The 25,488-nt window shown below is 48.8% G+C and overlaps 1 protein-coding gene across 3 annotated transcripts in view; it reads left to right on the forward strand.

Moving 5' to 3' along the window:
- The window catches only part of SPSB4 (splA/ryanodine receptor domain and SOCS box containing 4), an 88,560-nt gene that overhangs the window by 6,984 nt on the left and 56,088 nt on the right, over nt 1-25,488 (forward strand). For all 3 annotated transcript variants that reach the window (XM_005545941.4, XM_005545943.5, XM_005545942.4), the window contains exon 2: nt 7,738-8,584. In XM_005545941.4, coding sequence (XP_005545998.2) covers nt 7,891-8,584 — 694 coding nt within the window. In that variant the 5' untranslated portion in view covers nt 7,738-7,890. The remainder of the gene's footprint in view (nt 1-7,737; nt 8,585-25,488) is intronic.

Consider the following 25,488-nt stretch of genomic DNA (forward strand, 5'->3'; position numbering starts at 1 on the left):
CTGTGATTTTGGGTCCCAGGCCTCTGAAGACTGTGCATCATATTTTTCAAACTAATGAGGTTCCTTAAACAGTGTGGCATTGCCACTTCGTGTCTCCTCATTCCCCTGTCGGGTAGGAACATCTGCTAGGGTCCTGGGAATGGCAATTAGCAAATTAGAGTTTTTGTTTTCTTGATCAGCCGTGATTGAAGCCCCAGAGCAGATCCTTCCGGATAATGTCATTAAGCATCCCCATCCAAGCATGATGTAGGAAATTAAGTTTGGTTTTGGGGGAAAGTGACGGAGGCACCCTTTGGCATTCTTCAGGATGCTGGCTGCTTACGGGGTTGAGAGATGATGGTATTCCTATCAGGAAGGTGGATTCTATTGTATGTCCCATGTGCCTGGCCCAGTGCTGTGTGCTGTGGTGGAGAAGAGGAGAGGAGAAATGTGCTAAGTGGCCACTCCCTCTGGCTGGAGAGAGAAGGCAGGGATGAGCCTGAGTTGGCCACTGCTATGCCCCTCGCTCTCAGCTGCACAGTGCCTGGCACTGTGTTCACTAAGCATTTTTTGAACAAATAAATGAGGGTTGGAAGCAGGGAAGGATGCAAAGCAGTAGCTAATAAAGGAGCAGACTGGATATAGCCAAGAGTCAGCTGCTCAGGAGTGGGAGTCCAACTGTGATAGTGGCATTACTGGGCTTCATGTCCCCATATCCTGACTTTAGCCCTGGCACTTTCTCTGCTTCATCCTCTGAAAAAGAACAGAGCATGAGCCCTCCCTGAAGCCCAGCACAACCTCTCCACAGTCCCTCTGTGTGCTCTGCCCCATGTTCAAAGTACCAGGCTTGTGTCTTGCATGGAGGGAGTGGGGCAGTGGCTGGGAGCACAGAAGTGCTGGTGAAAGCTTCCTGCCATCAGAGGAATGCCCTCAAGGTAGAGAAAAGCAGATCAGTAAGGCCTGAAAGATGTCCCCCCTGACTGATGCAAGGGTGGACAGAGGTACAGGGCAGGCCCCTGGAGGCCTACTGGATCCGGGCAGGCTTCCTAGAGGAGGTGGAATTCACTCTCATGGACTAATTATCTCTCGAAGACTCTACCTCCAAATACTGTCACACTGGGGCTTTGTGTTAGGCCATTTTTGCATCGCTATAAAGAAATACCTAAGACTGAGCAATTTATATCGAAAAGAAGTTTAGTTGGCTCAAGGTTCTGCAGGCTTTACAGGAAGCATGGTGCTGGCGTCTGCCTGGCTCCTAGAGAGGCCTCAGGAAGCTTACAATCATGGCAGAAGGTGAAGGGGGAGAAGTCATGTCACATGGTGAAAACAGGAGCAAGAGGCGAGGGTGGGGAGGTGTCACGCACTTTTAAATGAGCAGATCTCTCTCCAGAACTCAGTCACTATCCCTAAGACAGCACCAAGCCTTGACAGACTCGCCCCCATGACCCAGACAGCTCCCACCAGGCCTCACCTCCAGCACTGGGGATTACAACTCAACATGAGATTTGGGCAGGGACAAATATCCAACCTATATCAGGCTTCAACATGTGAATTTGGGGAGGACACAATCAGTTCATAGCAAGGCACATTCAAGTGGTGAGATGGCAATGTTGGAGGACGTCCACAATTTAAAAGAGCACTCACCACTTACTGGAAGCCCTGTGATGTGCCAGACTTTACAGGTGTCTGCTCTGATACTTGCCAAGGCAGGCAAGGTTAGCACATAGTTAGCAGTACTTCCAACTAGTCTCAGAGAGGTTAAGGCCTGGCCTAGGGCCCAACAGACAGGTGTGGATTCACATCCAGGTCTGTCCTTCATTAGATTGCCCAGCTGCTAGTTTCCCTTAACGGCTTGCCATTCATGGACGTGAGCACTCTGCGGTGTGCCCTGTACTGGGGGAGCAGCAAAGGGGCTGTCTATTTACATGCCCACCTTGTCACACCACAGTGTGAGCACCCTTCAGGATCTCTGCCTGCCTCTGGTAGAGACAGAGACTTTGAGACTATGATTGCAAAGGAGAGCACTGTGCTCTCAGTGACCCAGTATGGGCCAAGCCAAGTACTAGTAAGAGGTCTCCCCTGGGGCTGCTGTTTGGCTGTTGCTTTCAAACACGTGTAAGTGTCTTTTCAACAACAGCAACTCCAAAGTTGGCATGGTTGTGTGCAAAGATAAAGCAGTTTTCCTTAGAAATGTTCTGTGTGGGCCACACAGAGCTGGTTATAGTCATTGCCGTGGAGAAGGCATTATTCTAAACAACATGGAGGAAGCCATAAGAGCACAGGCTTGTCATATGGTGACTCTGGGATTGATCCCAGTCCTGCCACTTCCTGGCTGTGTGACCCCAGGTTATGCAAGTTATGCAACCTCTCTGAGCCCAGGCTGCTATTAGAAACAGTGCTGCGTATGTATGCATGTGCTGTGTACATAGGTAGTTTTGTGCATTTGAGAACACATCTGAATACATGCTGGAAGTAGAGTTGCTAGGTCAAAGGGTTTGCACATTTGCAATTCTGAAAGACGGTGTTAATTTGCCATTTGCTGAGGCTAAACCAGTTTATATCCATTTTAGCAATGTATGAGTCTGTCTTTTGTTCCACACATTCTCCAAGCATGCGTTACCCATTTTTTTGACCTTTGATAATCTGATAGACAAAAATGGCATTTCAATGGAGTTCTAACTCATTTCTTTTTCAGTATACATTGAGTATCTTTTCAAAGAAACCATTTGTTTCTGTGTAAACTGTTGATATCTTTTCACATTTTGTACTTGTATTCATTTGTAGGAGTGTGTCATATATTTGTTGGTGTGTTGCAAATTTTTTCCTATGTTAAAACAACAAACAAGTCTAACTTCTTTTACAAGTGCTTTTAGCTACACCGTTTTGTTATTTCCCATATTCATTTCTTATTTTACAGATTTCTGTCTTCTCCCCCATTAAATGATTAAATGGTTTATGTTTTATGTGTTTTTAAAAATTTAGTTACTTAAGTCATGCATTTAAAGTATATTTAGTAATATGTTAAAATGCTAATTACATCATTTTTAGGTGTAATAATCTAAATAAAGGTCCATTATACCAATTTTTAAAAATATAATTTACTATAATTTGTAGACAACAACAAAATAAAAGAGAATAAAGCGAAATTCCTCCGAAAGCTGACAATGTTTATATCTGGTTAATGAGTAGGAGAAAGAGGTGAATTCTAGTTTTTGCCCTTTTTTGTATTCCCTAAAATTTAGACATTTATGTAAGCTTTTCTAATTAATGGGCTTTATTTCTTCAGAATAGTTTTAGATTTAAAGAAAAACTAAACAGATAGTACAGAGAGTTCCCATATGGTCACGCCATTTACCACCCTAGTTTCCCCAATTATTAGCATCTTACATTAGTATTGTATATTTTTCACAACTAATGAACCAGTATTAATAATTATTAACTTCTTTTAATAATTAATATTATAGTTAAGTTATTAGTATTATTAACATATTTTTTCAGATTTCCTTTTTTCCTCAGATTTCAGTTTTTGCCTAATATCCTTTTTCTTTTCTTTCTTTTTCTTCTTTTTTTTTTTTTGAGATGGAGTCTCCCTCTGTTGTCCAGGCTGGAGCACAGTGGCACAATCTTGGCTCACTGCAACCTCCACCTCCAGGGTTAAAGTAGTCCTCCCGCCTCAGCCTCCCAAGTAGCTGGGATTACAGGCGTGTGCCACCACACCTGGCTATTTTTTTTTTTTTTTTGTATTTTTAGTAGAGATGGGGTTTCACCATGTTGGGCCTGGCTGGTCTTGAACTCTTGACCTCAGATGATCCACCTGCCTTGGCCTCCCAAAGTGCTGGGATTCCAGGTGTGAGCCACCAATCCTGGCTCCTAATATCCTTCTTCTGTTCCAGATCCCATCTGGGATACCACATTACGTGGAATTGTTAGGTATCCTTAGGGCCGTCTTCACTATGATGATTTCTCAGACTTTGGTTCTGATGACCTTGCTGGTTAGGTCAGGTATTTTGTGGGATGGCCTCCAAATGGAATTTGTCCTTTGTTTTTCTCATGATTAGAGTGAGGTTATGAGTTTTGGGGAAGATGCCCATAGAGGTAAAGTGCTATTTCATTATATCGTATTAAGGGTACATACTATCAACATGATAGATTAATATAATAGTAATATAGTAATATAATATGATACATTACATGATTAGCTTTAATAGTTTATATGTTTTATTGGTTTGGTTTTTTGTGGTAGAACCAGCTCTTGAGTTTTTGCTTAGTTCTATTATTTCCCTATTTTATTATGCTCCATTCATTTTTAAAAATTTAATATCATAAATATACCAGCCATGATTTCCTCTGAGAACGGCTGTAGAGGCATCCCGCAGGCTCTAGTATATGGAATGCTTTTTGTTATTGTTGTATTGCAGATATTCTGCAATTTCTGTGTGGATTTCCTTTTTGATCTGAGTCGGAGTCAAGTTGTTTAAAGAATTTTTTAAAATGCCCAAGTGATAGGATTTTGTGATCTATAATTTTATGATTAATTTCTAGTTTTCCTTCTGTGTTATCAGATACTGTATTATTTTTGCTTTTTTGGAAGTTTCATTTGTGACCTAAAATACCAGAAAATTTTTTTGACGGTTCCATGAACACTTGAAAAGAACATGCATTCTTTGTTTTCAAGGTATAGAATTTGATGAATACACTAATTAGATCTGTCTTATTAATTATGTAATTTGGTTTTTCTATGTCTTTACTTAATTTTGGTCCATTGGTCCATCATGAGCTAGAAGAGGGAAATTAAAATTATATGCCTCTGATGTGTATCTGTCTAAGGTCCCTCCTTATATTTCCTCTTGCTTTTGCTCTGAATTTTGGGGCTATTTGGTGAGTTCAGTCTTCAACTGTGGATCTTATTCTTTATTATTATTAAGTGTTCTTGTCTCACTTAAAGCCTTTTGTCCTGAAATTAACTTTAGTTGCCTAATATTAAGATTACAGTGCCTGCTTAGTTTGAGTTCACACTTCCCTGTTATGTGTTTGCCTTTCCTTTATTTTCAAAATTGTTAAATCACTTTGCTTTGGGGAATGTCTCTCATATGTAGCATATGGTTGGGGGTTTTGTGTTGTTCCCCAGTCTTAGAATCTTTTTTTAGCAGTTTACTACAGCCATTTAATGACATGGTTAATATTTTGGTCTTAGTTTTACTATCATATTTCATGCTTTCATGCCTCTCTTGCTTTCAAACAAAATCTTTCAGTACATGGTCTGTTTTATTTTGTATTGTGTTCAAGGTTTGTATTTGCAAGATGTGTATTTTTATTTTTAGTTCTGGAGATTACCTTTATAACTAGGGAAAATGGATTTAATCTTTTGTTGAGCCCATGCTAGTTGTCTCCCTTCTGAAATAATCAATTATAAAATTACTTTACAACTTTGGTTCCCATTTTTATCTGCTTTGTGACAGCTTTTTTTCAGGTGAGTTTGCTTGGTTTGCCGTGTTTTGTCCTTTTCGTTTATTCCTTTCTTTCTTCTATAGCATCTTCGACTATATCCTGTGCTGGTTCCTCTTTGAAAGAGGTGAACCTTCTTGGATCAGCATTTTGCAGGAGACGCATGTGGAGGAGGTACCAGGAAGAGGGTAGGATTGCTCCCTGGTTCCCAGGAACTTTGTTCACAGGGTTGTCTTAGTGATTTCCGTTAGTCTTTGCTTCTACTCAGTCAGCAGAGTTCCGCAGCTGTGGGCTTTTCCCAATTCAGAGCCCTGCTCTCACTCTGCCTCACCAACACACTGCTTCCTGTGAAAATGGCGGGTCTGTGGTTTCCTCTGTTGGCCCTGCCCTCCTCTTCCTCCAAGGCGTAGAAGGCAGCTCCCACTACCAGACCACATGCCCTGTTCCCATTGTTTCTGATAAGGGATCATTAGTTTTTTCCTTCAGGGAATGCCAGCTCCTGGTGGCTGTGCCAGCTTTGTCTGAGATCTGCCACCACAGGTGTCTTCTCTAGGTGTTTTCTCACAGTATTTTTTATCTTCACTGCTTTTGGCAGCCCTTGCCTGTTTTTGGCAGCCTTTCCTTATAAGTTGTGGTTCAGGTTACAAATGTGTTCTAGTTTGCTGAAGAAGGAGTTTGCATTTCTTTTTTTCTCCTTGATTTTGGGTGATTTCAGATATGAAAAGGAGTAACTTTATTCTGCTATCTTAAAACTGTCTAGTGTTGCAAATTGTTATGTGTTCTGGTATTCCCTCAGATTGAACATTAGCCAGAGCTCTCGGAATAGGGTCAACATCTGCTGAAGCTGGGATCTGACAGTAGAAACGAAAGAATATGAGAGTTAAGAATAAAATGGAATGGTGAAAAACCCACAGGATACTCGTCTGTGCTGTGTGGCAGCAGACTTCTTTCCTTCCCTACCTGGGCTTTGGCTAGGGGTGCACCACTGTCTGGGTGGGAGGTTGAGGTCGGGGAAGGCAGGGCATGAAAAACACCCATCCATCTCCTCATCTGACTCAGGAGAAGTTGTTCTGGGCCCAGCAGCTCTCAGGCCAGGGAGGGGAGGGCACATGCCTCTGCTCTGGACAGAGCTTGGCTCTCCATCTCTCCCCATACCCAGGGCCCGTCCAAGTAGTCCAAGCTCCTTAGGTTCTGGCTGGTTTCCTGGTAATGGTGGCCAATTCCTTTTCCATGAAAACCAGGATCCTGCCTCAGGGAAGGCAATCTGGGGTCAATGCTGTTAATGGTGTTTACATGGCTGAAGAAAGAGCTCACCCATCCAAAGGGAGGGGATCCACATGGGATGCCCAGAAAACAGAGCCAGAGAGGAAAACCTGTTGGCCGAGTTCCAGGACCCTTTATATTATGGTCTCTTAAGTTCCCCCATCACCAGAGGGAGGTGTTTTATCCTCATTTTACTGGCAAGGTATCTGGAGTATCCAAGAGGCTAGGAGGCTTTCCTGTGGACCCACAGTAAGAGATGGAGAGAGGGATTTGGATGCAGTTCTGTCTGGCTACAGAGCCTGGACACCGGCTCCCTTATCCTTCCTCCTCACCTCTATTTACCTCCATTCACCTGCCCATGGAGCCCTCACTCCATCTTCCCACACTGCCTGATGTCCATGTCCCTGGTGACCCTGCTGCACCCTTGTTCTGTGTCTTCCCTCTCAAGCCTGGCTACATTTTAGGAGGTTATTTAGGCTCCCCAGGACTCCAGGGTTGGGAACCAATGGGCCACACCCTACAGCCCTGTGTCTTGAGCAGCTGTGTGCCCCCGCAGCCTTGGCACAGGGCTTGTCCCTGGGATCAAATGCACCTGGGTTCTCATCCAGGCTCTGATCTTGAGCAAGTCACAACTGCTCTGGGCTCATGCCTTATTTCTAAAATCAGACTCCCTATGATTGTTCTACGTCTGGAACACAGATCCTGAAGCCAGATGACCTTGGTTTGAATCTTGGCTCAGTCACCTATTTGCAGTGGGACTTTGGCTAATCACTTAACTTCTCTCTGCACTTCAGTGTTCTCATCTGTAAATGGTGAATAATAATGTATATCTCTTATAGGGAGGTGTTAAGGTTTAAACGAACTAATAAACATAAATCATTTAGAACACTGGCATATGGCAAGTGCTAGATTAGTGCCAGATACGAGTGTACGAATTAGTACTATTATTGTGCATGCACAGGGCTCAGCCAAGGCATGGACATAAATGAAGGGATTGGCAACTGGCTGCTGCTGCTGCTGCTATAACCCGTGCCCTTTGCTTCCTTCCAGGAGCTTGGGCCCCTGCCACAGCCCGGTAGAGGCTGTGGAGGTCTACCGTCCGGAAGCCTGGTTCCCAGCCCCGTGGCCCATTCCTGGCTACGGGGAGTGGAGGCTCCCACGAGGTAGCGGTGGCCTGCAGCGGTCCCCTCCCGGCAGTGAAGCATGGGCCAGAAGCTCTCAGGGAGCCTCAAGTCGGTGGAGGTGCGAGAGCCCGCGCTGCGGCCGGCCAAGCGGGAGCTGCGGGGTGCAGAGCCCGGGCGGCCGGCGCGGCTGGACCAGCTGTTGGACATGCCAGCGGCGGGGCTAGCTGTGCAGCTGCGGCATGCGTGGAACCCCGAGGACCGCTCGCTCAACGTCTTCGTCAAGGATGACGACCGGCTCACCTTCCACCGGCACCCCGTGGCCCAGAGCACCGACGGCATCCGCGGCAAGGTGGGCCACGCCCGCGGCCTGCACGCCTGGCAGATCAACTGGCCAGCTCGGCAGCGCGGCACCCACGCTGTAGTTGGTGTGGCCACGGCCCGTGCTCCCCTGCACTCCGTGGGCTACACTGCGCTGGTGGGCAGTGACGCCGAGTCGTGGGGCTGGGACCTGGGCCGCAGCCGCCTCTACCACGACGGCAAGAACCGGCCCGGCGTGGCCTACCCGGCCTTCCTGGGGCCCGACGAGGCCTTCGCGCTGCCCGACTCGCTGCTCGTGGTGCTGGACATGGATGAAGGCACACTCAGCTTCATCGTGGACGGCCAGTACCTGGGGGTGGCCTTCCGAGGTCTCAAGGGCAAGAAGCTGTACCCGGTGGTGAGTGCCGTGTGGGGCCACTGCGAAGTCACCATGCGCTACATCAACGGCCTTGACCGTAAGTTGTGCCGGACTGGGGGGCAGGGCTTTCAGTTGTGCCAGGCCCTGGGAAAGCAGGGCAGGCCACGCCTCCATCGCCAGTTGGGAGGATCCTGCAGTGTGGAGGAATAGTCGGGACCTGGGTTTCAATCCTGACTCTCTCCTTTGCTGGTCTGGTGATTTGGGGCTGTGCCTTAGTTCTCCCATCGGCAAAAGCATCACTGTGATAGTAATCTAGCTCACAGCTGTGAAGATCAAATAAGATCACATGTGTGAAGTGCTCAGAACAGTGACTGGCACCTAATAGGGGCTTTGAGTATTGATGCCAATTACCAGTCTTCTAGTCTGTACAAAGGTTGTACCAAATGACCCAAGCTAGTCACAATGGGAGGATACTGACAAGTCCCCAGTCCCTGCACTTAAATGCCATGTACTCAAGTTATTGGTAAGTAATAAGTAATGACAACCGTCCTTTATTGGCCACCTACTGTATTCGAGAGGCTGAATACCCCAATTCTAGTGCTTACGGGCCATCTGCTAAGGGGGGCAGCTGCCTGTCATCTCCAGCCGACTGTCATCTCATGGGAATGAAAACCCTGGGTTGTGGAATCTTGTGACTTTTTCCAGGAGAGCTCAGAAATCTAGATTGTGTGAACTATTCCAATTTTTAAAGTTGACAGCTGCTGAAAACTCTCTATGGGCAAACAAAATACCCTTGCAGGCTACAAACCATCCCACAGGCTGCTGGGGTTGACCCCTGACAACTCTACAGCTTGCTCTCATTTAATATACACAACCATCCGGCAAGATAAAAAGTATAGGAACAAAGACGGTTATTGGTTTCGGGAGGGAGTCACTCAGGAAGACAGGGTGGCCTCTGGACCGAGGCACACGTGGCTGCCTGTCCTGAGCTGAATCCCAGCTGAGGGGCCAGGAGCCAGGCACTTGTGGGCTTGCACACTCCCCAACATCAGCCCACCACCACCCATCCAGACTTCCTGCCACACCCCTAATGAAGCTCTCAGAGGCGATGCTGAAAGGTAGAATTTCCAGTTATTCATTCTAAATAAGAGATGTAATTACCAGCCCCTGAGGCAGATCCTCCTTTTAGAAATAAGGAAACTTAAGAGCAGAGCTACAGAGAGCCAGAATCAGGGTTCCCCCAGTTCTGATGGCCCTGAAGTGCACTCTTTCCCTGTGTTCTCCCCTTTAGATGAGGGACTGAGAGTAACACCCCAGAAAAGAGTAACACTTCTCCAGAAAAGAAGTCAAGGACGAGATTTTACTCAAGCAAAATTTACATTTACTGGAGCCCGGGAAGGGGACATTTGATGGTTTCCAAGGGTGGCAGGCTAACGGAAAAGTGGCTGGTACGCTCAGCGCTCTGGTATAATTGTCAACGTTCTTGCTCCTATTTTATTTCCATGATCGTTGCCTACAATTGCCATTGAATGGCAAAATGTTGTTCCATTTTCTCTGTTTAATGGGTTAAATCTAGGAACTGATGATTATGTCCCTGAGAAGGGCAAATTTAGTCATCACGGTGCCTTGTGGAAAGTGTCTGGAGCCTTCTGAGACATAGTGACCAGGCAAATCCCAGTGGTGAGAAAACCAACAGAAACAACAAACAATCTTTATTTAATGGAATTGGAAAATTTATTTGCTGGAATTAATCACTGGACTAGAAGAGTGGCCTCGGTGTACCAAGGCTCTGGAGTCTGATGTGACTTATTTCCAAGTGTTCAGTGGTTTTCTGTCTTTGGTGAGTCACTCTTACTCCTTAAGACTCATTTTACTCATCTGTAAAATGGGATAGTATCAGGTCCCCTTTTTGCTGCTGTAAGCTCTTGTGTGGTAGCACCAATAATATGGTAGCTGAGATTTAAGGCCTGACATTGACACCCAGTGGGAGCTATCAGAGCCAACAGTTATACTCCTGCTGTAGGCTTCCTCTTGGCTATTAATTCACACTTGGGTTTTATTGGGTGCCTGGTTTTCAGGTACAAAGCCAAGGTGCTAACAGGGTTCCAGCCCGTGGGGCTATGCATGTTGGGATCAGGAGCAAGGACCTACCTCAGGGAGGTTGGGTGGGGAAGGGCAGTTGTGTTTGGGGTATTTTAAGCTTATGGGTCCTTCAGGTGATTGAAAAAGTTTGGTGGAACTAAAATGTGAAGTGTTCTATCCTCTTCCTTACTGGTAGTGAATATTCAGGTTGGCTGAATCTGGAATATTGAATCTAGGAGGCAAGAGAGGCCAGATGTCATGGGATGCAAGCCTGGAGCATCTTCCGTTCAGTGATAGAGTTGGCTTATCTGCTATGGCACTAGTGTGTTCTCTAGATAGGGGTAATGTTCTCTCTCTCAGACAGGAGTGTGATTGCAGAAAAGGGAAGCTCAGCTTCTCTGGTTTTGAAAGGTCTATTCATGGCCAGCCTGGGACAATCTCCAGAGCGGGCCGTAGGAGAAGCTGCAGTGGAGTCTCGCAGGGATAGTTGGGAAGGGACTGTGTGATGCCTATAGCCTGTGTCCTGGGCTGAAGTCTACCATGAATCCCCGGGTTTGGGACTACTTTGGCTCTAGGGAGTCCCTGAGCAGGGAAGGTGACCCAAGGTGGATTCTGTGGATGGAAAGGATTCTGAGTTAATGTCGGTTGTGGACATGGTGGCAGGTCCCCAAACTCAGACATGATTGGGGTGTGAGGGACCAGAGTCAAAGACATGCTCGGAAGCAAAAGGCAGGCCAGCTCTCTGGAGTTGCTTCCCCACAGGATCATAGGAGAGAACTCTGCCCGGGGCCCCTCACAGAGCCGGGTCAGACCCGGGCCCCAGCACTCAACAAATGGCTGTTGGCGATTGCTTCCTCTTTCTGAACTTCAGTGTTCTCCTTTGAAAAAGGACGAGGATGATAAAGCTCACCGGCACAGAGCAAACACATAGCAATTGGTGCCCCTGCGTTGATGAACTAGGTGAGCTGAGGCAAACTCTGGGGTTCATCTGTGGCTTAAAGCAAAATGGCCTTAATAGAGGCTTTTCCTCTGACATGATGAAAGTAAGGTAATGGATATCACTTTCTCAGTTTTTGAATTTTTATTACGGTAAAAGCAAGACTTAGAAAGGGCTCACTACATTTAACTCTGGAAGCATGTGTTTGTTGAGGGCAAGAACTCCTGGAGGTGTGATTTCCTATTGCAAATGCATAACATTGTCAAACCTTCTGCAAGTGGAATTGTTTTGCTGCACTGTGGAGTGAAATGGCTTAGCATCTCAAAGCTAACTACAAAGAGCTGCAGGATGCACGGGGGCCCTGCCATTTAAGTGAACTGAGAAGCATGGAGCCGAGGCCAGGCAAATGGAGAAGCTGTCCCAGGTTGTCCAGGGCACAAATAATAATAATAATAATAGCAATAACAGCAACAACTAATACTTATGTAGTGTTTAGTCTAAGTGGGTAAGGGGGGTAGTATTCTAAACACTTTGCAATTTCTTTTCTTTTCTTTTTTTTTTTTTGGTTTTGTTTGTTTTTTAGAGACAGAATCTCACACTGTCACCCAGGCTGCAGTGCAGCGGTGCAATCGTAGCTCACTGTAACCTCTCACTCCTGGGCTCAAATGATCCTCCCCTCAGCCTCCTGAGTAGCTGGGACTACAAGGATATGCCACCACTCCTAGCATGTATATAAATATGAATGAAACTGGCTCAGGAGGTAATGGCTAATTTATTTTATTTTATTTTTTTTATAGAGACAATGCTCTCACTATGTCACCCAGGCTGGTCTTGAATTCCTGGCCTCAAGCAATCCTTCCACCTCTGCCTCCCAAAGCACTGGGATTACAGGCGTGAGACACCTCACCCAGCCATTTTGCAAATTTTAATTCATTTAATTTTTGTAATGACTCTTTGCACTAGTACTGTCTATATTATCATTTTCAGTGTGTGATGAAGAAATTGAGGCACAGAGAGCTTGAGTAAGTTGCTGAAGGGGACACTATGAGTAACTAAGAGAGCCTGGATTCAAATGGAGGCGCACATGGGCACCTTGTGGAGACATTTACCCTCAAGGCAGGGAGAGAATGCGCAGGAGCATCTACTCCATCTGGCTGGTGACCGTGCAGCCCAGGGCCAGGTCCTTGCCTTTAGCAGTGAGTTTGGGCGAATCCCAGAAATGCTGTCCCTGTCATTTTTCCTCCTCTGACTGGCTTTACCTCCAGCCCTCAAAGCTCTTGGCTCAGCATGGAACTCTGCAGGGTGTTCTGTTGTACAAAGGCATCCCCAGCAGTGGCCATGGATCAGGCATTCTTGATCACTAACAGGGGAATGTCATTGTAAATGTCTCAACTACTGTGAGGTGTGGGCCCCTGGGGTGGGCCAGGCCTTTGGAATCTGCTCTGGGCTGCTTTCTGGAATTGCTCCATGGCTCCCCAGCTCCTCTCGCCACATGCTGGCGGCGGGAGGGCTGACAGAATGGCTCTGTCTCACATCTCGGAGTTCCTGGGTGGTGAGTGGTGTGTGAGTGGCACCGGAAGCGGAGGGGAGTCTCAGACAGAGACAAGCGGCCTTGGGGTCCCAGGCAGCTTTGATTTGGGGGTATTGATGACACTTTTGTTGGCTCCCATCCATGTTCTGTTCTGTACCCTGGGCTTAGGGTTTTACTCGTATTTTTTTTCTTTTCATCGCAATAAGCCATGAGGCAGTATGACTGTTAGCCCCATTTTGTAGATGAGGAAAATGTCTTGGAAAGGTAACGAATTTGCCAAGGCCACACAGCTAGCAAATGACACAGCTGTGCTTATACCCAGCTCTGCCTCCTATGCCTGGGCCAACCTGCCCAAGCCTGCCTACCGCCGAGCGTGGCCCGACCCCACAGAGTGGACACCAGTGTCAGGGCTGACTTTCACAGGGTGGGGCGTGGAAATGCAGGTATCTTGGGCCTAACTGGCTGAGAGGGCTTTCCCCCTGCACGGAGCCAAGGAAGCTGTATTTCCAGACGTCTTTCCTAGATGGTTTAATTGATCTGCCAACAAGTATTTATTGGTTCAATGGCTGAGCAGAGGAGGCTGGCAGCTAGCCAAGGCTTCTGGTATTGATGAAGGCCAGAGAGAGTTTACTCTCCCGATGACTACAAGGACACCATCTCCTTGCCAGAGCTGCACTCCAGATCTTCTCGCTAGACTCCCGTGCGTCTCACGGGGTAGTTTGGTCCTCCTAACCTCCGGGACATCTGGACTTGGCTCCTCTGGGCCTGGTCGCCCCTTTGCCCCCATCCCTTATCAATCTGTCCTGACTCCAGCTCACCCCCAGGCCTCAGCTGAGGACTCCGTCTCTGCACCGGGAGTTTAGCGCTGACTTCTCCTACATCTGCAGGGTTCACTCATTTTTCCACCCATGCATAGGCCTTCTTTCCCCAAGTGGTTATGAAGTTCCTCAGGGCAGGGATGGAGACCCAGGAGGCATGCATGGTGAACTGGGAAGATTAGGGACGTCATATGTGCCTATTTACTTGATATCGCTTGGATATTTGTTTCTTCCAAATCATGTGTTGAAATGAGATCCCCCATGTTGGAGGTGAGGGTTGGTGGGAGGTGATTGGGCCACGGGGGCAGATCTAACATGAATGGCTTGGCGCCCTCCTCGTGGTAATGAGTGAGTTCTCACTATTAGTTCGTGTGAGAGCTGGTTGTTTGAAAGAGCCTGGCATCTCTCTTCCTCCCTCTCTTATCATGTGACACACCTACTTTCCCTTTGCCTTTCGTCATGAGTAAAAGCTTCCTGAGGCCCTCAGCGGAGCCGTGCCATGTTTGTCCAACCTGCAGAGCGCTGAGCCAAATAAACCTCATTTCTTTATAAATTACCCAGCCTCAGATATTTCTTTATAGTGACACAAGACAGACTAAAACATTGCTCTTGAAAGGAAAGCTGTACGTGTGGCAACAGATTTGAATACTACCAAAGGGTATATGGTGAAGTAACCCCTCCTCTGTAGCTCGGCTGCCGTCCCCTCCTGCTGGCAGCCACTATTAGCAGTTTCTTGTCTTTCCAGAGATATTTGTGACAGATAATTTTTAGATCATACTGAAAACATTCCCCTATATCTTGTTTTCTCCCTTCAATGGACCTTGGCAGTTATCTAATATCAGTTAATGCAGAGCTGCTTCATTCTTTCTTAACAGTCGCATGAGGCCATGATATAGTTGTGTTATAATCTAATTATTCAGATCCCCATATTTGGACATTTAGGCAGTTTCCAATCTTTGAACATAAACTTTTGATCCCAATTGAAATTTCCTTTCTGCCCCCTCTGGCTAATTAACATCCCCAAGTCTCAGTTCTCCCATCTGTGCGGTGGGAATAATTATATGTACCTTGCAGAGTTGCTGTATTAGAAGTGATGCAGAAATGAAGCATGGTCCAGCACGTGGGTCTCAGTAGGTTAATATTGATATGCGTATCCTGAATTTCTGATTGCGATGCTGAGCTCATCTTGCGCACCTGTTGAAGGCTCATGAATGACTTTGTTTCTAGTTTAAAATACAGTAGAATCACATTAATTTTTTCTCTTTTTAAAATTTATTAATTTGATATTAAGGAGGCTTCAGACACATTGTTGGATTAAGATTATTTGAGGTGTCTAATTCAGCCGGTCCTTACATAGTGTATAGTCAACATAAGACACCTAGCCCCTTACTTCACAGAATAGGCCCATAATGTGTGTGTTTTGCTTTTCTGTTATTGCTGCTGCTGCTAATGCTGAAAGTGGTGGCTCTTTGCTGTGGCAACTGCATCTTGGCCTTTTCAACCACCCTATAGCAGCCCTTGCAACAGAGTACATAGTACGTGCTCAGTAAATGCATATTAATGTCCTGGCCTCCCACCACCTGAATAAGCTTTTCTTTCCTCTGCCACAGGGGGACTTGAGTCACAGTTGGCTGGAGCAGAGGGGCTGGCTATGAGCTGCCCCCCCCGCCACTTGAAGCCTGCCCCGAGTGACCCTTTTCCCACCTCTCATTGTGTCCTGTGTACAGCACATCTGTCCCCGCACACAGGCCAGGCATGTTAATTCAGGATCCTGACATTCAGAAACTCCCCCTACCCTTTGTTTGAAAGGAACAGTCTCCCATTTGAGAAAAGGCCTCGATCAGATGCTGTGGCCCTTCTTTGAAGGAGGTTTTCACATTAACATAGTCATAATTAGGTTCATGGAAGTCTGGCTTGCAGAAAGGTGGCTTGAAATGCAGGTGACAGCATTTGAAATCAGGCTTAATCAGGACAAGCATCACCGTGGGCCACAGCATGGTCTTGTGGGAAGCGCAGGGTTCAGGGGTCTTCCAGCACTGGCTTGGCTTCTAATTAGCTGTGACCCTGAACAAGTCATTTCACGCCCAAGCCTTCATTTTCTCATCTGAAAAATAGAAACTTACTTTGTCATGAGGTGTCAGGATCATGGATTACTATATAGAAAGTGACTGATCTAGTGCCTAGAACATAGCTACTGAAAAAGTGGTAGGTTTAAAAATGGCTAATTATGACTATTACTGCTCTCATAAATTGGTAAAATTACTGTTATTAAATATAGAAATAATTCTGGTTATTAAATTTTGGTCCACACCGTGAAACTGAAGGATTTCACACGAGGGAATTTGTGACGGTTTGGACGGTCTTGGTCTCGTTTCTAAGATACATGATGGAAATGCTACCTGAGGTTCAGAGGCCATTGTGAGTTTGTTGCAAATGAACTAGGAGTGTTTAGCCTTCCCTGTGAGCGGTTTCAACTGTTTCTGGCTGCAGGTCTTATTCAAGCGGTTCTCTAAAAGGCCGCAGCTTCCAGTGGTGACTTGCCTGGTGGACATGTGTTCACAAGGATACCCAAACAAGCAGCACCTTCACCAGCTGTGTGCAGGCAGACATTCAGCAGAGATGAGCTGCCAAGATGGCGGCCCTGAGGGCCAGCGTCCACCTCTGCAAAAATAGTGACTTGGTCTAGTTGTGGGCTGGCCATTATTGAAGGACCTTTGGGAAAAAGGGAAGGGGAAGAGGTAAAGGGTCTCACCTTTTCAGGCCCTGGCAGAAGGGTGAAGGCAAGGCCCCAGACACAGGGATAGAAGAGATGATATCTGGCAGCCAATGCAAGACCCACATTTTACAGGTAGGAGCTGACTGGACCAGAGAGCTGGGAGGCTTTGCCCAAGGTTACCTGCCAGTTAGTGGCAGAACCTGAACTAAAACCCAGGCCTCCAATCCCCCTTGAAAATGTTCCCCGTCAGAAACAAGGGAGTGAGAATTCAATGCCGTTTATGAGTCTGTATTGGAAAACACAGCTGTGGGAGGATGTAGGTGCTTAGGAGGAGAGGAGAGTGATTAGGGCCGGGTATGACGCTGATGGGTCAGAGGGACTTTCGCAGGGGAGGCCTTGGAGCCTGGGCAGAGTTTAGACCAGCGTCTCCCCACAACACACGCAGATGAAGATCCTCCATGGCTTCTCAGTGCCTCCTGCATGTCAGAGACCCTGCCCTGGCCACCGCTCAGACCATACAACCAGGGGGTCAGCACAGTCACAGATACCCAGGTAAGAACTGGTCTGTCTGTTTAGTACCTGCGTGACCTGGGCATACGTTTCCTGACTTTGCAGTTCCTCGGTATCCTCACCTGTAAAGTGGATATAGTGATGGTACTTACCCGTAGAGTTGTCAGCAACGCTGCTCAAACCTCAGTGTGCGTTCAAGCCACCTGGTGACCTTATTAAAATGCCGATTCTGACTTAGTAGGACTGGGTCGGGCCCAAGATTCTGCATCTCTAACAAGCTCCTGGATGATGCTGCTGAAGAGTGTGACACAGAGCAAGGGACCCCAATCACAGCTTGTCCCCATGCCCCACCATCCACTCGTCTACCCCCATGCTGAATGATCTGGCAGCCAAGCTAAAATGCATATTCCAGCCGGGCGTTGTGGCTCACACTTGTAATCCCAGCACTTTGGGAGGCCGAGGCAGGCGGATCACTTGAGGTCAGGAGTTCGAGACCACCCTGGCCAACATGATGAAACCCTGTCTCTACTAAAAATGCAAAAAAAAAAAAAAAAAAAAAAATAGCCAGGTGTGGTGGGACATGCCTGTAATCCCAGCTACTTGGGAGGCTGAGGCACAAGAATCATTTGAACCCAAAGGTGGAGGTTGCAGTGAGCCGAGATCAAGCCGCTGCACTCCAGCCTGGGCAAGAGAATGAAACTGTGTCTCAAACAATAAAAATAAATAAATAAGATAAAATAAAATGCATATTCCTCTGTGCCTTGGTCTGCGTTGCCCTCTTTGTTGGAAATGGCCCACTTCCCTGATGCCAGCTCAGCCTGGGGTTGCCGAGCCTGGCTCTGCCCTCGTCCTTGCCACCTGGCTGACTCCAGGCCAGTCTCAGGCCTTCCTTGGCCCTGCTCCTGACAAGGCAGCTATGCCTTCTGCATTTCCTCCTTTTCACGTCCGGCCTTACTTCCCTCCCCAGCTACCAAGTGATTCCATTTATGTGCCCTGGAACCCAAATTCTTATAGTTGCCAATGCAGTGTACACAAGTAAATCCACACTCTTATCCATGAATGTTCCTGTGAGGGTGACTTTGTTTGGCAAGGGATTACTGCAAATGGAAACAGCTCTTTGTTAAACAGTCATTGATTGAGCACTCACAAAAGGCCAGACACTGCCCAGCTCCACTGCCCCACACAAAGGCTCGTCAGCACCCTACACGGGGTAGCTCATTTAATCCACGGGTGAGGAGAAGTGCGGCTATCACAGTCTGCACGTGTGGATATTGGGCCTGAGGGAGATGAAGAGCCAGCACTTGCTTGGGAGGTATCTGTCCCGAACTTGAGTCCGGGCCTACTCCAGCGCCCACACCTGTAACCTCTGTGCTACTCAGGGTCACTTTGAGTCTTCAGTGGTTTTGCAGGTGGTCCCAGGCCTTGGATTGACTGTGCTTAACAAGAGTTTGCTGAAGCCAGCGTTGGCAGCCCCCAGTATCACAGCGCTTAGATACCCTTAAATACAGTACAGCAAACTGCATTCACTCTGAACTCTTCTGACTTGCTGATGATTCTGAGTGGGTGGTGCTGGGAAAGCATTGAATGGAGGAAGCAAATTTGCCGGGGTGGGGGTGGGGTGTAAGTGAGCGGGGAGAGCCAACCGCCTGCCAGGCTGGCGGCAGCCTTCATTTACAGGGTCGGGAGCCAGCTGATTTGCCCAGTCTCGTCCTTTGGTTAAGGCAAGGGGGCGGTTAGCGTGAGTTACGGCCTCGCCCAGACACTAATAAGGCTGCTTGTCTGAGGCCTTCCATAATTCAAGCAAAGGCTGTGCCGCTTAATGGCCCGTCTTCGTCAGATCTTCCAGGACTCAGTGCCTCCTTAATGATTTATTTGCTTGGGATGAAATTAAGCCAAGACAGCGTGAGCTTGGAAAATACTGCCGTGCAGGCTCTCCCCGGTTCTTCATCCTTCACAGTGGCTGCTTTCTATAGAGCCGTGAGTCCTGCTTCATGACCCGCCTGCTGGGAGCCCCAGGGGGCACCTGGTGTCCCCCATCCCTCCTGTCTCCCACGCCCATGATCTCACTAGTGAGCAGCAGGGGGCTGGAACTGCCAGCAAAGACCTCGTCATCGTCCCAGCTTTGAAGTCATTTAAGTAGATGCTTCTGAGTCAACCCAGGGAGCCACAGCTGACTTCCAGATCTTGCCCTCTTTGTTGATGTTTCTCCCTCAAAATGCAATTCATGAGGAGGTCCCAGGGTGAGAGCATGTTTGCTTCTGGCATGTTCTGGGGTAGAGGACAGCTCTCTGCCTGATGTTTGAGCCTCACAAGGAGGAGCATGGGAGATCCCGTTCATCTCTTAAGGGTGAGGGGTCACAACTGAGGGCCACTCACAGTGCTTATGCAGAGGCCAGGCCAGGTGCCAAGAGTGGGAGTGGGCTGTTTAGTGGGGCCTCCTTTGGAAGCCCAGAACTCACAAATTGCCTCAGGGACGTGGTGAGCATAAGGCTGCATGTGGATTGTGGGAGGCAGCAGGTGGTCCAGGAATGAGAAAGCCTTTAGGCACCCCATCACTGCATCAACTGCACGTCTGCCCTGGTCTCCCCACCACTCCCAACCTCTCCTCTATCTTTTCTGTTCCCTCATAATTTGAGGTGCCCCTTGGCTTTGGCTCACTGTGGCCCTGGCAACTTTAATAATGTGCTAGCTGGCATGCTGTGTTCCCAGATCTTGGTTTAAAATCCTGTGAGTGTCTGATGGGCCCGGTGCTTCTCCTCAGGTGCAGGCAGAGGCTCCTACCAGCCCTTTGGTTGGGATGGGCCTAGCTGCTGCTTCTTCAGCTGTGGAAGAGCTTGGCCCTTAGCATACTTGCCTGGACCTCAGCATCCTTCAGGGCATGTGGAAGACACAGATCTCTGCTGTCTCTCACCTACCAAATCAGAAACCCTTGTAGTGGGACTTGGAACGTGTGTGTCACAAGCTTCCCAGCTGACTTGTGCCATCTGTCCCAGCACTGGCCAGAAGTCAGCTGCCTGGAATGCCTGGCCGGAAGGAGAGTGTGGGGAGTGCAAGGTCCTTAGGGGCAGGGTATGGTAGAGGGAGCCGCAATGCTCCAGATTCCCAGGGTCGGGGAGCTCGGTCTGGGGCAGAAGCAAGGGTCGGGCTCTCCGTATTGGCTGGAACAAGCTTGGGGGACCTGAAGATCCTTTCCGTCGACTCCGCCACCAAGGAAAGGTGTGTTTAGCAGAATTCAGTGGCTTTCCTCTCCAAAGGGAAAATGTGTCCGTGCAACCTAAGTACCAGTGGTAGGTGCTCTGATTTGAAAAAGCAGCTTCATTTCACTGTTTCTTGCTGGGGCCTCCTGAGGGGCCTCTGGGTTAAGCGCCAGTGCATGGAAGCACTCTGCCGAAAGCCAGGCCCTTTGCTGCAGTTCCGGGAGGTGCGGTGCTCTCGTGGGTGCCACTTCTGCACCCTCAAGATTGTGCAGTACAGTCTCAAGTCCTCCCAGTCGCTGCCCCTCTCCCGACAGCAGGGGGCTGTCCTATTTGTCCTGACATGTCGTGGGTTCTGTGTGTGTCTGTTAAATGAGCTGCTGCATCACTCACATGCCACACTGTGGGATGAAAAGCACATTTGGTTGGCAGCAGAGGCAGGGAAAGAGTGCCTGCTTCCCACAGCATCCCACGAAACAGAAAGAGTATAGACAAGCTTCTCACTGAAATTTTGGAGAAGGGAATCCTGAGAAATTTCCAATTAGCTACTAATAGTCAATTGAAATTCATTGCACCCTGCCCGTAGCTACTTAATTTGATATGAGTGTAAAGAAGCCATCGCTGTTTCCTCAATCACATGCAGTCCTGCTAGATCAATCAGCTGAGCCGCGTGGGGAGGGCAGTGACACCCGGTCATCTATCCCTGCACTGTTGTTTGTGAAGAGCCTGTGGTGTGCTGACCCTCAGCCGGGAGCCAGGCAGCAGTAGTGGGCAAGTCAGGTCCAGTTTCTACTCTCAAGGAGGAAACAGAAAAAAACAAGAATAAATGCTTATGAAAATTCATAAATGCTTATGAAAATCCAGATACAGAACAAAGTTGGAGAATATGATAAGGGAGGGAGGTCAGCTGCTGCAGTGGCCCCCTTTGAGGGAGGGGCATTTGAGTGAGACCTAAATGATGGGGCGGAGGGAGCCATGTGAAGATCTAGGAGAAGAGCGAGTCACTGGCGACCAACAGGCAAGCCTGTGGCTGGCAAGGCTGGGGATCGTGGAGGGTAGAGTCGGGGTGGTGAGGCTCAGGGCTCAGCAGCAGGGAGACACCAGCATGTCTTTTCATCCTTCAGACTCCAGTCATTCCACTACTTTTTAAAAAGTTATACACAATCTCATTTGAAAGAAGCAATTCTTACTACCAGTGTCTTTTTCACTCGGACAGGTCTCCCCTGGTGCTGCAAAATGGCGCATTGTTGGAATTTTGGTCAGGGTGGCCTTTGGTTGAAGTGGATATGGCCATTCGCATTTTATAGACAAGTTGATTGAGGCCCAGGGTTGCTCCATGAGTGGTAGAGCTGATTTGAACCCCCATCTTGTGCTTTTCCATCTTGCCACTGTTCCAGAAACTGAATTCTAGGCTTTTTAAGAAAGTGTAGAGTTCCCTGAGTCTACTAAGAACCATCTGGCAGTCCAGCCATAAAAAGGGGCCTCTGTAAAGCAGTGAACTCAGTGTGAGCCTCAGTAAGTCTCAACTCTGGCCTGTTCTGGGGCAGGGCATTTGGGTTTCAGTCTTCCCTACCTGGGGCAAGCGAGTGACCCAGGGCTTGGAGCCCATCCCGACCTCTGTAGCTGTGACATAGGTCCCCCGCCTTGTCCATCATGCTGCAACCTCTCCACATTCTTGGCTGGACCCTGGGAAGGCAGCACCAGGGCAGGGCTCTGCTTGGGTGAGCTCTGCCTTCCCCTTCTGTCACCTGGGATGGTGGAGCTCAAGCTGGCCTGGGCGCTTGTCACTGCCAGGCTGGGCAAGCCACCCTGGAGCGAAGTGAGGGCTTGTATTTCCTTTTTGGCTGACATGGGCAACCTTCCTTGGATATTTAAGATGTTCTGCCAGAGTGGACTGTTCAGATATGTGAAAGTTAAAAAAGCATACTCACCCTGAACTGAGTTGATGTACTCAGAGTCTGGTGTGGGATTATAAAAGAGGCAGGAGGCAGACAGGTCCTGGAAAGAGCACTTGTCTGGGAGTCAGGAAACCTGGCCCAGCGGGCTCCAGCTTGCCCACTAGCTCTGTGACCTCGGGGAAGTCAGCTCCTCTCTTTGTGCCTCAGTTTCTCCATTGCAAGGAGGGGACTGGGTAAGATGACCTCAAGTGGTCTCCATCATTCTGCAGTCTCTGAGATTGAGGGACTGTGCATCTCGATTTTTTGGTTGACAAACACTACCCTGTGGTGCTACAGCGGCTCCACGTCTGCCCTATCCAATGTGGGAGCCACTAGCCCTAACCATATGTGGCCGTTTCATTCAAATTAAATAAAGTTAAATGTTCAGTTACTTGGTTGTGCCAGCCACATCCGAACGCTCCACAGACACTCACGGCTGGTGGCTGCCCTACTGGATGAGCCCATGTAAACCATTCCCACTACGGCTCAAAATTCTAGCGGATGTGGCTGCTTTAGAGCCACTGCAGAGGGCTGGGTAGCCCCAGAGAGAGAGAGCACAGGCCTCTGTTTCTGCCATGGGACTTCTGGGCCAGTGGTCTGCCGAGTGGCTCCAGGGCCCAAGGAGCGAGTTCAAGTGGGGGCGGGTGTAGGAGAAAGATTTAGCCCAGATACCGGCCAACGAGTGTCAGGCTGCAGGATCAGAAAACCTTAGGAGAATGTCAAAGGTCCTGGGTGGTGGGGGGTGGCCACTGACAGGAGGTATGCCAGGAATGCTGAGGAGGGCCCGGGGGACAGCAGGGGCCAGGAGCTCTGCAGGGGGAGGGGCGCTGTGCAGAACACAGCAGCAGTTCTGCAGCAGGCCTCTTGCTAACTCCGTGTCCTTGGGGACGTCCCTGAGCCTGCTGAGCCTCCATTTCTTTGTGGGTGAAATGGGAAAAATAAGAAAGAGGGCTGTTATGGAGATGAAATAAAGCAAAACCTGTGAAAGCCCTTTGTAAATGGCAAAGGCCTGGACGGTGTTAGGGGCTACTTCATATGGCGCTATTATTTATCTCAGCTTGTAATAAAGCTGGTTTTGCCTGCAGCTCTTCCTGCTACAGTAATCCTAGACCGTCCTCAGTTATGATTTTAAGGTTCTGGGGTGTCCATCCTGTCTTTCTGATGGGACTCTAGACTGTTTAGAGAAGGAGGCCAGCCATGTCCCTCTTGTATCCCCGACAGCCATGAACAGCGCTGGTGGCCGCTGCATGGGGAGCCCACGTCTTTCTCTTTTCCTCCTGACCTGGTGGCCTTTCACCAGGCCATATTCCTGCCCCGAGACTTGTTGAACACGTTCCTTGTCCCGAACACATGTGTGGATCTGGCTGGGTCTGGTTGTCATTTGCTGAACCCATGGCCCATCCTGAGCTCTGACCCCAGCTCCCCACCTTGTGAAAACAATTCAGGGGCAGAGGTCAAAGGCCAGAGCTGGGCTTTGCCAGGTCTCCCAGGGAGTGCGCCTGGCGGGAAGTAGCCCAGTGCCAGGCTGCATCAGGCGGCCCCTCCCCAGGCTGGGCCAGGCTCTCATCCACATCCGTGGTTGGGAGGTGGCATTTCCAGCTGACTTATTGATGATGGATTGTCTGCTACACTCTAGCCCTGAGTGGGTTCATTGCTCAGATCTGGCTTTGGCTTTTCATGAGGTCCACACCACAGACATGCATAACATAGAGAGGAGTTTGAACCCTGCCAGATAAACTTTTGCTGTCACAGAGCTGCTGTGCTTCCCAACAATATTGGCAGTGAAGAAAAGCCAAAGTAACCATTTGATGATTATCTCCTTGCCCCAACCCAGGTGCTATCTATCTATCTATCCATATTTCCATTAAATCCTTTTAGCCCTATGTGGGGAGTGTTAATAATATCCCCATTTCACAGATGGGGAAACTGAGGTTGTGAGAGGCTGAAAGGTCTCAGGGCTGGAACTAGAATTTGGACTCTAGTCTGCCTGATTTCAGGCTCAAAGCCTCCCTTTTGGGATGTCCTGAGGGCTCCTTTCTTCCCTGCTGTCTTCACTCTGACCATGATGAGCTGCACCAGGCTTTCTAAGTATCTGAAATGCTCTACGCCATCCCTGCTTTCTTTGTTTGGCCTCAGTGTGGTGATCTGGGCTTCCTCAGATTTGGGTTTAAGGCCAGGTTTTGGTGAGCTGTGTGACCTGCGTCCACCACAGACCCCCCCAGACCATGATGAGCTGCACCAGGCTTTCTAAGTATCTGAAACGCTCTACGCCGTCTCTGCATTCTGTGTTTGGCCTCAACATGGCGATCTGGGCTTCCTTAGATTTGGGTTTAAGGCCAGGTTTTGCTAAGCTGTGTGACCTGTGTCCACCACAGACCCCCCAGGTGCCCTCACTAGAGTGGGGGTGCCTGGCTGGCTTATTTGATGGAGGAGATGGAGGGCTGGAGTGCCACGTGCATGGCTTCCCCGGCTGGTTTGGAGGGCCCATGGGGACTGTGTACTGTGACTTTTCCAAAGAGACTATCACTGTTGTCTCCACACTGCCACACTCCACCCTCTGTAGAGCCCTGGGTGGTGCCCCTCATGGTCCCAGGGCGTGTCCAGCAGAAGATATGAGAAGGGCCCCAGCCCCACTTGGGGCTTAGGCCTGCTGCTTTCTCTGGGCAGGGCCAGGGAGGTGACCCTTGTGTGTGAAACCCAGCACCACAGCCTGCTTCTCCACCTCCCCCAGCAGAGGAGTGTGACCTCCCAGCCCTCAGTACAGCCTCCACATCCCCTGGTGGGCAAGTCTCTGCCTCCACGCTTCCGCTTGTGCTGTGCTCCCTGCTTGATGCCAGCCCACTTCTCAGCTATCCTTTCTGAAGGCTCCGAGCAAGGCCATCTTGGTTTTTAAAGTCCTCTTTAACGACCTTAGTCCCTATTGCCCACTCTGTTCTGTGCTGCTGGAGCACATTTGCGGTGGTGAAGGGGGTCTGAGGGGTCTTTATAAGGCACGGCCCCCTTCTTAGTGAGCAATCCTCACAAGCCTTTCTCTGAGACTCCTCGTTTGACTCTGGCCCCTGCTTACCTCCCTCTCCTCTGAATTCCAGAATCCTCTGGAAGCCCTGCAGGGTAAAGGGGAAGGACTCTGCAGCTGGGCAGAAAGCCTGGGTTTGACTCCCAGCTCTGCCACTGCAGGCTGTGGGACTCTGCTCTTTGGCGTCATCATCTGCAGAATGTGGTTAATAAAGGCAGAGAGAGGTGGATGAGGCCGCAGTGTGGAAAGCCCGGCGTCGC

This window comes from Macaca fascicularis, chromosome 2 (assembly GCF_037993035.2).
Source record: "Macaca fascicularis isolate 582-1 chromosome 2, T2T-MFA8v1.1".
NCBI classification, from domain to species: domain Eukaryota; kingdom Metazoa; phylum Chordata; class Mammalia; order Primates; family Cercopithecidae; genus Macaca; species Macaca fascicularis.